The 13,451-nt window shown below is 54.5% G+C and overlaps 1 protein-coding gene across 8 annotated transcripts in view; it reads right to left on the reverse strand.

The window, feature by feature from the left end:
- Positions 1 to 13,451, reverse strand: part of Baiap2 (BAI1 associated protein 2) — a 68,974-nt gene that overhangs the window by 50,225 nt on the left and 5,298 nt on the right. For 7 of the 8 annotated variants that reach the window (XR_002817673.1, XR_002817674.1, XM_023699240.1 and 4 more), the window contains exon 2: positions 1,989 to 2,064. The exons of the other annotated variant lie outside the window; for it this stretch is intronic. Coding sequence is in view for 5 of the 7 variants with exons in the window: in XM_023699240.1 (XP_023555008.1) it covers positions 1,989 to 2,064 (76 nt within the window). In the remaining 2 variants the exon portion in view is untranslated. The remainder of the gene's footprint in view (positions 1 to 1,988; positions 2,065 to 13,451) is intronic. 8 annotated transcript variants of the gene reach the window in all.

Raw genomic sequence — 13,451 nt, forward strand, 5'->3', positions numbered from 1 at the left:
AGACTGAGCATGTCCCGCAAAACAATCAAGGAAAACAGGAAGAGGAAGTCACCTCCAGATTGTGCACACAGCCAGGATAACTTTGGGAGGAACCCAAGGGGGAGGCCGCATGGCCTGCCCGGAAGGAAACCAGGGCCTAGCATCAAAGAGGAGGCGCCGCAGCCCTGGCCTCCAGCTCAGCCATGGGAGAGGGCGTCCTGGCCACTCCCTGCCTCAGGACACCTGAGAAGGGAATTCCCCGGCCCAAGGGAGACCCATAGGAGGTAGGGAGAGTTCTCCACGGCTTAGGTCACCTAGGGCCCCTCACACAGCATGGCTTTGGGAAAGGGCGCAGTCCCTAAAACTTGCACAGCTTGCTCCCCGCCCCCATCCTGTGCCTTCTGACTCTCGCAGTCACGGTACACAAAGGCACATGGGCTAGAAACCAAGAAGCTGGTGATTCTCAGAGTGGAAACCAGCCTCACTTGGATCATCTGACTGCTGTGTGTGCAGTCCTGACACGGGAACTCTCCACCCGGCCCTACACTGCCTCCCCTTCCCATCGCCTCAAAAGTCTCTTCTTGGGGCAGCATTCAGACACTGGCCAAGTCCACTCTCACGAGGACAGGCCAGGGCCACCGCAAGCAAACACCATACTGTAGCAGAGGAATGAACCAGACTCAGCTTCAGCCAGGGCACAGAATCAGCCGTGCTTACCACCAAGCCCAGAGCTCCTCCCTGCCACAGCCTGGGACTGGTGGTGTCATGGAGGCCTGTGGACTGGTCCTCTATTTGAGGGGGGCATCTTCTTAAGAGAGTTCTGAAGAACAGAACCCACCGTTTAAGCAAGGGGTCTCCTGACTCTGACACACAGGTCCCTGAGGCTGTTACCTGGTTCAAGGCTGTAGAAGGGTGAGGTGGGTACAAATGAGGCCATCCCATCTCTGACACACACTAGCTGCAAATCACTATGTACCCTAAACAGAGAGCAGTAACAGGGAACCCTTGAACTGTTCACACCCACAGGGGCCACCCCAAAGGCTGCCGCTGGTCAGTGTTACGGGCTCCAGCAGGCTGAGGATGGCGGGATGCTGCAGGGCGAAGCTCCTCCCTGGCATGGCCTCAGTAACCTCTCAGTCTGTGTAAGACACCCCCCTTACAAGGGCTCACCCCTGCCCATAGTAGTCCTTTAGAAGAAAAGAGCAGAGTGCCAGAGGGGACCTGGGCTGTAGGACAGAGTGCTCTCCAACAGCAGAAAGGTGTCCCTGTACTGTATATGGGGTAGGCATGACAGCAGTGGACAAGGAGGCTTTGGGCAGAGACAGCCTCATTCTGCTGGTACGTGGTCAGGTTGCTTTGTTCCAGGTGATAAGGGGTGAAGGTGCCAGGAACAGAAAGAGAACCGAGTCCTCTCCTTTCCCAACAGTGGGCCACAGCCTCAGCCCACTCCAGAGGTGGCAGAGATGGGGTTGCCTATCTGGAGATACACACGACCTTCCAGCTGAGGAGCAGGGTGTCGTTGATAAAGATGCCACAGCTACTGGACAGCTGCAGTCAAGGGTACAAGAACCGGGTCAGGCCAGGAACAGCTGGTTTCCAAACAGCATATGACTTGGCCCTACCCAGGCCATTGCTGGCCCAGGATCCTGCCCCACCACCCCAGCCATGCACACCTCAGTCCTGGTCCTGGACCAGGAGCTGTACAGAGTCCACTCGGCAAGGACCGGTCCCAGACATACTGATGCTACCAAGCCTAAGACATCATGTATGTAAGAACCCTCAATTTCCAGGCAATTTTGAAGGGCAGACAACCACACCCATCTTTAGGTACCCTGCTTGTCACTACAGCCCTAAAACAAGACCCACAGGTGAGGACATGTGGTCACTCTGATGGCATGCACACCCTCAGGGATCTAGTTAGGTTTTGCTTCTGGGGGATTAGCCCCATGGCTTTGGCCCAGGCCCCAGAGGCTGAGCTGGAGTTCATCTGCCCAGGGCGCCAGCACTACCTGCCAGAGCTTTCTCGTAGTTCTTCCCCATGGCGATGAAGTTGCGAAGGCTGGGGTTGAACTGCTCCATGATGGTCTGGAAGAAAGGAGAGAGAGAGAGAGAGAGAGAGAGAGAGAGAGAGAGAGAGAGAGAGTTATCATTGTGTCCACCCCAGGACTCTGGAAGAGCCTCGTAGGGAGCAAATTTAGGCTAGACATCACCCGAGTCTCCAAGTTCAAATGCCAGCTCTGCCCCCTGCCAAAAGTCCTTGGCCAGGTGACAGGGCTCCAGTTCATGTCGGCACCCTGGGCTTGGAGACAGGCACAGACCTCGCTGCAGAGGGTCTGCAGAGTGAGGCGGGAGCCCTCCCCGGGCCAGGCTGCACGCAGCCAGCACCGACACGTGGCTGCAGAGGCACCATTACCCGGCTGGCAGGGCTGAGTCAGCCCAGAAGGCCGCCTGCTGGCTACATACAAATGCTCAGTGACGCCCCCCACGCTAAAACCCTAACTCAACACATCAATTACAAACATCAGCTCTGATTAGAGCGAGCCACAGCCTGGTTTGCAAATACCACACTATGAATAATCCAACAGGCTCTGGGATCTGTTCGCCTGACGGACTGCAGTTTCCCTGCCAATATCGGCAGTTCTTAGACTCAAGAAATTAGATTTTCACGGCGAAGGCCAAATAAATGTTTTAATTACACAGCGTAAAAACAGGCACACACAAACAGCAGCCATATGAGAATTCTACCGGCATAATACGCACGACTGTCAACAGCTAACCCCAGCCAGGGAGGACCCGGGGAGGGACCTTTGAAAGAGAACTCTGTCTCGGCCACATCCTAAGTCACACTGTGAGCCTGAGCCTTCCTGAGGACAACAGGAAGGGGAGTCAGCTGATGCTGCAGGCATGCAGGAGGCTGTACAGCCCTGCCCCAGCCCCAAACTGCTGGCCTAACAAGGAAACCCTGTCCCAGCCTATGTTCTAGGCTGCAGGACAAGCACAGCAGATGAGGATACTGTAGGTCACCAGCCTGCGCCCCAGTATAGGACCCAGCTCCATGAAATCTGCCACCTGTCACGTGCTCGAGGCAGTCATCCTGAGGTACAGCAGGGTGTTCACAATGGGAGGCTCCAAGACCTATGTTCTTGCCAGATGAGGGCTCTAACTGAGATGCCAAGGTCTGGTATGTGGGGCTGGACTCACTGACCCTTGGCTGCCACACCAGGGTGCACACAGGCTGGACATTGTGGACAGTAACAAGATGGGCCAAATCCCCAGTCAGGTAGTGCCGACTTCCTGGACACAGCAGCAGCATGGCAACCTATCCAGCCAGGGTCCTGCAGTGCTAAGGAAAGACATCAGGTGGGGAGTGAGGGCTGGCTGCAAGGTGGACAGCATGGAGAGAAGTGGTCCTCATCATTACCAGGGATGATGGCTGGCAGGCCAAAGCGGTGCAAAGGCCCTGGCCCAGGACCATGCTGTGGTGGGAGGGGTGACAGGAGGCAAGAACAGGGGGACTGAGTGTGGCGATTGCCTCCAGGCAGGACAGGAAGGGTATGAGCAGAACAATGCAGGCCACATTTAAAATTTCGGGGCTAGGATAATACACAGTGTCTGTACAATGAATGTATTCCTTTCATATCACAAACATACACTAATAAGAATAATAAAATGTTTCTCCAGCTGCTGAGATTTTAGTCATGGCCCAGGTGGACTGTGGGAAAACCCCAAGAGGTTGCTCAGTCCTCTAAACGTAAGGAAGGCAGCTCCAGCCAGGCCTGGATTCCTCCGGCTCTGCAAACCAAGCTGCAAGACACGAGGGGGAGGAGGGACTCACAGGTCTCTGGTCTGGGGACAGGACACTGAGGAGGAGCAGGCTGCACACAGGTCTGGGAGCCGGGGCTGGACAAGTAAAATCCAAGCCTAGGATTGGGCTCTAATTCTGATTACCGGATGAAGGCTCTCTAACTCTGAGCTGCCAAGGACTGGTATGTGGGGCTGGACTCACTGACCTTTGGCTGCCACACCAGGGTGCACACAGGCTGGACACTGGGGCAGGGATGTGACATGCACAGCGAGATGAGCCCACGCTGGCATCCAGGAGAAGCCTGGGCCAAGACTGAGCCAAGGAGTCCAGGAGTGGCAGCAAGGCTAGGCAGAGAGGCAGGTGGGGAGGGTGGGTAGGACTGTTGTAACGAAATAGAACAGAAGTGGGGTGCAGACCCAGCAAGGGCAAGTGTGACTGAGTCTGGTGTTCTAGTATGTGTGCTGATATGCCTATGTACGTGTGCAAACAGGTGTACGCACGTGTGCTCATGGATGTGCAAGTGTTTGCACATTTGTGGGTGTGTCTGATCGAGTAGGCGTTTGTGTGTGTTCACCTGTACACTCTGTACATCTGTGTGTATGCTGCGGGCAGAGTTGCATCAGATGTGTTTCTCACGGTAGGTAACTGACACTGGTCTGACAACATGGCCCCAGAGAAGGTGCTGCTTCCAAGTGGACCTCTGTTCTCTAGACTCCAAGGAGCTTGGATGCAGGCCCACAGGCCCACCTCGGACCAGTCCTAACAGCTCTGTTAATATCCTGAGTGACAGGAGAGAATGTCAGAAACTCGCTAGGGCCAAGCAAGGTGGGTCATGAAGGTCCCTGCCATACCCTTAGCATGACACACAGAGACAGTCATGAGGTTTTGCTTCCTCAGTGTCACAGCTGAGCTCACACCCAACGAATGTGGGAGCAAGAAGACAAAGCCGTGTGGGTGCTGAAGTGCCAGACAGGCCACCTGGGCATAGCTACCACTTCCATCTGGCCTGAGTGGCCAGCCGACCAAGACACACAGGTGCTGCTGTCTCAGAGAGGAGGTGGTGGCAGAGGTGTGGAAGCCGCTGAACTGATGCCTTGGAGGTGGTCTCTTGCTGGGGAGGAGGGCCAGCTCATCTTCCTGGCTCAGTGGACCTTTCCTGGCTTTGGAAAAAAAAAGTAGCCTTCTGGAAGGCCAGCCCTGGTACCCTGGTGAATGTCACAAACCCTCCCCCAGATCAATCCATCTCCCAGCAACCATGATGGCTCTACTAAGGGATCTATTTCTGTTAGGGAGGGGTCGGGTCGTGGTGAGCCCACAAGTCTACCCATCATTCTGAGGCTCACCCAGTGGGTCATGCCGTCCCTGTAAGAAAACCAAGATAGCCCCAAATCTACTTGCTGAGGGCCTGGATGGAGGCTTCTACATCTCCCCCAACACCCCCTTGAGCGTGGGCTCATTCCAGGCCTACCTTCCCTGGCCAGCTCCAGCCAGGCCAGTCCAGCCTCTGCGGGCACCTGTGCAGGGCAGGGGCTTCAGAATGTATCTGGCTCCCCAGGAAGGGCCAGAGAAGCCCTTGGCAGTGGTCACAGCTTCTGCCTCAGGTACCTCCTTGTCCCCCAGGGAAGAATGCGAACACCACCCATCCATCCCTGGTGGCCATGCTTTCCCAGGCCAAGAAACAAAAGTATATTTCTGCAGGAATCTGCCAGGAGGGAACTGAACTAACACCTAGAGGGTAAGTGTTTTCTTTTAAAGGGGAAAGGAACATCTGCTCTTAACAACCCCAGCGGGGAGCCAAAGTAAAATGCTGGGGGAGGGGGCAGGTAGAAAATTCTGACCTGGAGGAAATAGTTTGACTAGGCTAAGAAGCCTCTCAGTGCACACAGGCCAGAGGCCAGCTATCCACAAGGAGGGCTACCTGAGCCCAAGGTGCCATCCTCAAGCCCACAGTGAAACTTGGGGGGGCTCCAGGGGAGGGCTCTCCAGGGCCCAGGCACCCCAACCATGTCACCCTGCTGGGACACAACCCTATTGGATGAGCAAGGACCACACTGGCTCCCAATTCTGATGATACCTGTGTGGTACAAGGAACACCCCCACCCGCTCAAATCCTGCTGCTGCACACAGTGACTGTGACTTGTTCCTTAGTAGCTTTCAGGACTGAAAACTATTTTTAGCACATGCATTTTTCTACTTATTCACTTGTTCGTACAATATTTATTAGCGAACACCTCTGCATGCCAGGTGATGTGCTAGGGGCTATGGACATGACACAGGGACTTCATCCCCACAGAACACCTGCCAAAAAGGTCTATGGGAGGAAGTGGGCCCTGACCAGGGTTGCTCACAGTTCAAGCAGTTGACAGTTACCCTCCATGCAGGACCCTAACAAAGCAGCACACCCTATACCCGTGGAGCCATGAGAACCCCAGGCCCAATGGTGTAGTTGTGGCAGGGACCTGTGGGGCTGGTTGTGTCTTTCTGTAGGAGGGAATGGAGAGGCTGAGGCTACCAGTACTAGTGGCTGTCACCAGCAAGCTGTTGAGAAGCCCCTTCTGCATGGCTACTCCAGGACACTCCTGGCTGATGGTCAGCTAGGCTAGTAGGACAAAGGGCAGCAGAACAGCTATCCACACCCCACCCCCTGCTAGAGAGAGCAGGGAAGAAGCCAAGTACTTAGAGGAAAAAGAAAAAAAAAAAAAAGTCTACCAAGGATCATTACTCCTCCTGCTTCTGCACACTGCCAGCTCAGGATCCTGTCCACTCCTCAGCCCTGGCTCCTGCCAGGCCCCTCTTAGCAAAGGATGGGCTGAGTGTGTCTGGCCACGTCCCTGTACATGTATGTGTTTGCAAGGGCACACACATGTGCCACTTGCACGTGCAGCAGGCTAGGCCAAACTTGCTCTCTGTCCTTACAACACTCAGAGAGGATCACGGGCGTCTTCCTGAGTGCCTCAGGCTCCAAGTACCTTGATCTGTCTTACTGAGGGGCGGGGGGGGGGGGGGGGCTCAGGGCCTGCCACTACCTGGTGGAGTTGAGTCCTGCCTTCAGCTCCAGGCTAACCGAACGACCAAGCTCAAGCTCCCTCCACACTGCCTACTGCCATCCCTCAAGAAGCAACACTCCAGCGCTGTCAAAAGACTGAGGCCACCTACTCCACTCCGAGCCTCTTCCGGAGGGCCATGGTTCAGGACAGCTCCTTCACCAGGGAGGGCCTGTGTGTGTCCCACTTGCTTCCAGACAACACTACCTACTGCTGGCTTCCTGGGGCCCAGTGCTACCCACCTGCCCTCCCACAGGTCCCCTCCCCTCTCCTCCCACTGATGCTGGGACTCAGCAGGAGGAGCAAGACCCAGCTTTGGGGCCTCAGCCTCCCCAGCCCCCATGCGCCTCTGCCAGGTGAGAGGGCTGTGCACACAGACCGGTCCCATGGCTCTGCTCCAGGTTCACTGCTGGGACCTGCCTGGGACACCAGTTCCCAGAAGAGCTAGATGTGGGAAAGGACAGAGCCCAGTCTAGGAGGCCAGGGCCCAGGTATCTGGGGCTTGGCGTGCGCAGGGCTGTCTGCAGGACTTCCTGGGCTGGCTGTCCTGAGGCCACAGGCATAGCCCCTGCTGGGCCTCTGGCCCGGAACGCCTGCAGTGGCCTCCCCAGCGAGAAGCACCACTAGCTTGGTGCTAAGAACTGGGAGCCTTCCTGAAGGAGTAAGTCCATTCCAGAAACTCAGTGAGTGGTGGGAGGGCTGCCTGGGAAGATGAGTGCCGCTCGCATCTAACTTGGCTAGGGTCAGAGGACTCCAGCCCTCCATGGGGGGAAGAGCTGACCTGCCCTTACATGGAGGGTCGGAGTCCCTGACCCCGACGGAGGAATGACAGCTGGCTCAGTGGCATCAGGGAAGCTGGGTGGGTGGGAAGTGGAGTCTGAGGGGGACCTGGAGAGCAGTGGGGACAGGACCTACCAGGGCCTGGGCAGAGGCCACCTTGCAGGACTGCAGCAGTGCTGGTTCTCAGCTTTGGTGGCTCCCCTGAGAAGCTGCCAACACTAATAAGGCGACTCCCTGTGTCTTTGGCAGGGCGCCCAGACATGACAGCAGGGTGCACAATGGCCTCCTATCAGGAGGGTCAGAGAAGCAGGTCCTCCTCCTTGTCACCCAGTATGCCCCCACCAACCAGGGACCAGGGGTGCTCTCTAAGGCTACAGCAGGGCTTAGCTGAAAACATCACCACAAAAGATACCACTGTGGCAATTCGGTTTACCTGGTCACTGTGGCCTTCATACTGAACCCTAGCTCACAGGTCCCCAAACCTCTCAGGTACCTACTTTGCTTTCAGAAGTCTTCAACACCTGCATCCCAACCAGGCTCTCCCCAGGAGTCTCCAGCAATGAGACACCCAATCTGACTCCTCAGGGACAGAGGTCCCCAACGGCAAAAGCTATATCTGAGGCCAACATGGGCAGGCATCTGACCACACAAGGCAGTCTCATGTGGAAAGTGATGGAAAGGCTTGGCCAGGGGTACCAGGTCAGGGCGAAAAGCCAGGCCTGCACCATCTGTCCCACTGTGAAAGTCACCCCTACAAGAACCAGATATCACCTGTCAGTCCAAAAGCCCAGGGCAGCAAATGACCGACATGGGACCTCCCAGCCTGGCCATCCTTCCTATCTGAGCAGCACGTCTTGACCACTCTAACTACAGCGGACAGGCTCCCCAACAGGGCCTGTAGATGCCTCCCTGGGATATGGCTACTCTGGCCCAGGGCACAGACGCACTGCCAGGCATTGGCCTATGCGAAGGAGCTGCCCATTTATACCGCTATTCTGTGGATGGCACTAAGCTGCAGCTACACTTCTCAGCCAACTGCTGCATGATAACATCGCAGCGTGGCCTCCAGATCCCCGCTGTCATAAGCTGAGGGCTACAATTTGAGTAAAGTTGGAAAGGCCTCAAAACACAAGGGATGACCTAGAAATGGATGGCTGCCATCAAGACAGCACCCAGGAGGACCCTCCCCAGTGGCCACACCTTTACCACAGGGCAGGGGGATGTGAGAGCTGAACAAGATGCACACACTGGAGCTCCAACCCTCAGGACCTTAGTGACTGTACCTAGAAATGGGGTCACTCCAGGTGAGGCTATTAGGAGCCGAGTGTGATAGCGCATGCGTGTAATCCCAGCATTTGGGAGGCTAAGGCAGAAGGACTGCTGTGAGTTCGAGACCAGCCTGTGATACAAAGTGAGCTCAAGGCCAGCCTGAACTACATATAGCAAGATCCCACCAGAAAGAAAGAAAGAAAGAAAGACAGAAAGACAGACAGACAGACATAGACACACAGACACACAGACAGAGACAGGCAGGCTATAGGGAGCTGAGCATGTGGCCAGCACTCTGGAAGGTGGGGGCAGAAGGACCCCAAATTCAAGCTCAGCTTGAGCAATGTAGTGACTTACTGAGATCCTGACTCAAGAAATGAAAAAGGGCTGGGGGCTTTGGCTCGGTGTCAAGGCTCTGGGTTCAATCCCCAATACCACAAAGAAATAGGGGGAGAAGAGGCCATTAGGTAAAATGAGGTCACAAGGTGGGCTCTGAGCCAATCTGTACCTTACAGGTGTCTTATGGCAAGAATTAGGACACATAAGAGAATGAACATGTGGGAACGTGGGGAAGAAGTACCAGCCTGCAGGCAGAGCCTCAGGGGGACTAGCCCTGCTCATACCTTGACCGCAGACTTCTGGCCTCTGGGCCCATGAGCGGGTACAGTCTTTTAATCATCAATTCGGGGAGCTATATTTCAGCAGCCCGAGCTGGCTAATGCTGGATCACCTCATCCAGCACAGAGAGACAGGTCACCAGGTCTCTTGTCACCACTGGTTACAGAAGGGTCTGCTGATGCCTGGCCCTGACCCCAGCTGTCCTCTTGCCTGAAAGGGCACTGACCAGGCCTGCTGCGGGAGAAACTAGTGATGAGCAAGCTGGGAAGCAGCCTTGGAATGCTCTGGGACTGTCCCTCCGCCCAGCGGCCCTGGGCTTTCCAAAGTATGATGTGCTGTCTCTAGGGTGTTGCTATGGACACAAACGCCAGACCCTCCACACCCAGGAAGGACCTAAGTGTCTCAACCTCCCATAACTGTTCTCCGAAGAACCTTCAATCCCATGTACTGATCATCCTGGCCACCACAGACAATACTTCATGGACTAGGAAATATCCTATTATCTCACTTAATTTTTGATAAGAAAACAATGACCCAGGAGCTAATGATCCTGTCTGAAATCCCAGAAACTCTGTGCAACAGGACAGACACCTGGGGAGGCAGGGCCTGCTGCTATCCCGACTAAGCCACCTACCTGCCGATGGGTGCGGATATGCTCCTTCTGCCAGAGGCTTTGCCATGTGAAGCGCCTCATGAAGCTCCTCATGTCCCTGTGAGCTCCTCATGAAGCCAGCATGAGGGTGAATATCAGGCCCACAGAACTCTCACACCATGTCTGATGGAGTTAGTGCAAACTCTACCTAAGAAATCAGGTGGCTGAAAAGCTCAGGCTCTCCACAGCTGATGGTGGCACTGTCCAGCTCCTTTCCCCTATGGAACTGAGATTCTGGCCACTGGCCTGACCCGAGCCCAGGGCTCCCATCTGTCCATCCCTCCAAGCCACCAAAGGACTGGATTTCCAGCCCAAGGACAGGAGGTGCCTTTCATGGGCGATGGATGAAGCAGTGGACAGTTAGCCTCTTGTGCCTGAGATGGTCATCCAGGACAGAGGTGACTCAACAGGCAAAGGGGCAAGATATGCAGAGGGCAGCCAGGGCCACTCCCACTCTGCCTTCACCATTATTCTCTGGTATAAAAGCCTCACCTGGAAGCAGCAAGACCACCCTGCCTGCTATGAGTGGGCGCTGCCCTGACCACACATGGCTCCATTAAGCCAAACTCTCTCCTGGACGGAACACCTGCTCCTACAGCTAGGAACCTCCCCACCTGCAGCCACTCTGAAGATCAGGGTGGGGATTTCTTTTACTGCACAGACACCTGTGTTTCCCAATATCTGCATCTCTGCCCCAGCACCAGGCCACCTGATGACTGCTCCATGGCACAACCTGACATTTCCATCCACAGACCACTGAAGGAACACCTGAAAAAGTGGAGGTGACCTGCCTGGCATCTGAAACTGTTGTATGAAACTGTGATCAAGAACTATGAGGGGCTGGCGAGATAGCTCAGTGGTCTAAAGCGCCTGCTTAGGCAAGCTTAGGCAAGCATGCAGGGACCTCGGTTCGATCCCCAGCACCACATGCCATGCCAGCCCAGCCCCCAGGGTGGGCTGAGCTGACCATTAAAAAATAATAATAATAATAAATAAATAAAGGAAACATTTAAAAAAAAAAAAAAAGAACTATGAGGAGGGCCAGCCAGATAGTTCAGCAGATAAAGCGCCTGCTTAGGCAGATGCAGGGACTGGCATTCAATCCCCCGTGTGCCCTACAGGGCCAGGCCATGCTGGCTCCATCCCCAGGGCATGCTGAGACAGCAACTGAGACTGGGTGTGGTGGTACAAGCCTGCAATCCCAGTGCTTGGGAGGCTGAAAACAGGAGGATCATTAGGAGTCCAATCTGTGTAGTGAGACCCTGTAGATCCTGTATTAAATACATTTTTAAAAAAAACTATCAGGGGCTGGGGATATAGCTATATTATGCCATATAGCTCAATGGCATAAGTGCCTGCCTGGCAAGCACAAGGTCCTGAGTTCAATCCCCAGTTCTGCAAACAAAACCAAACCACTATCAGTAACAAAAATGGTACAAATGTCTGGGGCCTAGAAGAAAACTCAAGGCACTTCTATTATTATTATTATTATTTTGTTTCTTTTGTGCTACTAGGGCTTGAACTCGGGTCCTTGTGCTCGCCAGGCAGGCATTTATCCTGCTGAGCTATATCCTCAGGATACTTCTTGAGAAACATTCCATCAATATAACCTGTGAAGGCTGGGTGAGGGGGCCCTAGACATGAACTGCTGAGCTGAAACTGAGTGCACAAGGGTCTGAATCCAAATGCAAAAAAGTTTTGGGGAAACCCTACCCATTTTTAAAGATCTATTAAAATAACTTAACATACTTACTTCTGTATGTGTTAGCGCTGGGGATGAAGTCCTACACATGAACACTGCCACTCTACAGCTCCAGCAAGTACAGAGTAAAAACCCTAAGCAAGAAGAAAGTGCTCAAGCCGGGCGTTGTAGCGCATGCCTGCAATCCCAGAATTTGGGAGGCTGAGGCAAGAGGATCATTGTGTGCTCAAGACCAGCCTGGGCTACAAAGTGAGCTAGCTCAAGGCCAGCCTAAACTACATAGTGAGGCCCTGTGTCAAAAAGACAAAAGGAAACGGAGAGGGAGAAAGAGAAGAAGGAGGTACTTTAATTGGTAGCCTCACAGCCATAGTTACTCCTGATGAGGTCTGTAACAGTTCCTAACTCTTACATCTGGGGCCAAACACATAACACACAGAACCTGTCAAACCTACTCCCCATGAAAGGAGAGAGGGCCCACAACTCAGTGCAGGACATTAACCTCCAGGGACCCTGCCTCCACTTCCCAATTATGTCTGTGGCTTGAGGAATGAGGTGCACCCAAGGTCACACAGATAAATCAGAGGACAGAAAAGGCAGCTACGTTTCCTCCATGAGCCCCTATAGCAATCCCAGGACCAGACAGGATTTTCCAAGATGAGGCTGGCAATCCAAGTTGGAACAATGGAAGAGAATCCTACAATGTAGGTGGGAAGGCTAATCCAAGGAGCTAGCCAGGTGCCGAGTACCGGAAGCACCCTAGTGGGCAAAGCCATGCTCCTGGCCATGGCAGGGGACCCACACAGGTGTAGAAACTCAGCTTACCCCACGTACCCAAAGTGACCTCTTGGAAACAATGGGCTCATGCTGTGAAAGCAAGGATGGGCACACATCCACCTCCCAACGCTACCCTAGCCACTCTGTCCCCCACCCCCTTGGGGCTTTCTAGTCCCCTGATAAGGGACCAGCCTCAAGTTCCCCAAGGATATGGGAGGACAAAGCACCTCCCATTGACATCTCAGCCTGAGCTGGCTGGGCCACACACCTGAGCACTCCCCCAACCTACAGATGGCCAGGCCACTGCTCCTGTAGCTGACCACCAAAGCAGCAGTGTGGCAAAGAGAGGCGTTAATCCCAATGTGACCTCTGTCAAATCCAGAAATGGAATTTACTCCAAAGTTCTGGCAGTCCCTGTCACAGTGTGGCTGACATTCAAAGCCTTGGGAATATATCAGTAAGTAGTATACCCCACCTTCCCACCCCCATCATGGAGCCAGATGGGGCTTGAATTTCCAAACCTGCCTCTCAAGGGCATATCACACAGGGAAGAAGAATTTTTGTTTACAAGAAGCCTGGGGCACCCAGGACAGCCTCCCTGAGGACCTGCTGGCTGGAGCTGCCGGGGTGTGGTTCAGGAGTGCAGCTGTACGCCTCCATCTCCCCTCCCCTTGGATTGAGGGCCCGCGAATCATCTTGCAGCTGTACAGGCACAATCAGGGGCCTAGCATGAGTCAGAGCTGGGGGTGGCAAGAGGTTGGAGGAAGGTGCCAGAGCTGTCCACGCCTGTAATTACCCCCAGCACAGGCAGCGGATCACAACGCAGTG

The sequence above is a fragment of the Octodon degus genome, unplaced genomic scaffold, assembly GCF_000260255.1.
Source record: "Octodon degus isolate 3935 unplaced genomic scaffold, OctDeg1.0 scaffold00112, whole genome shotgun sequence".
Taxonomy (NCBI): Eukaryota; Metazoa; Chordata; class Mammalia; order Rodentia; family Octodontidae; genus Octodon; species Octodon degus.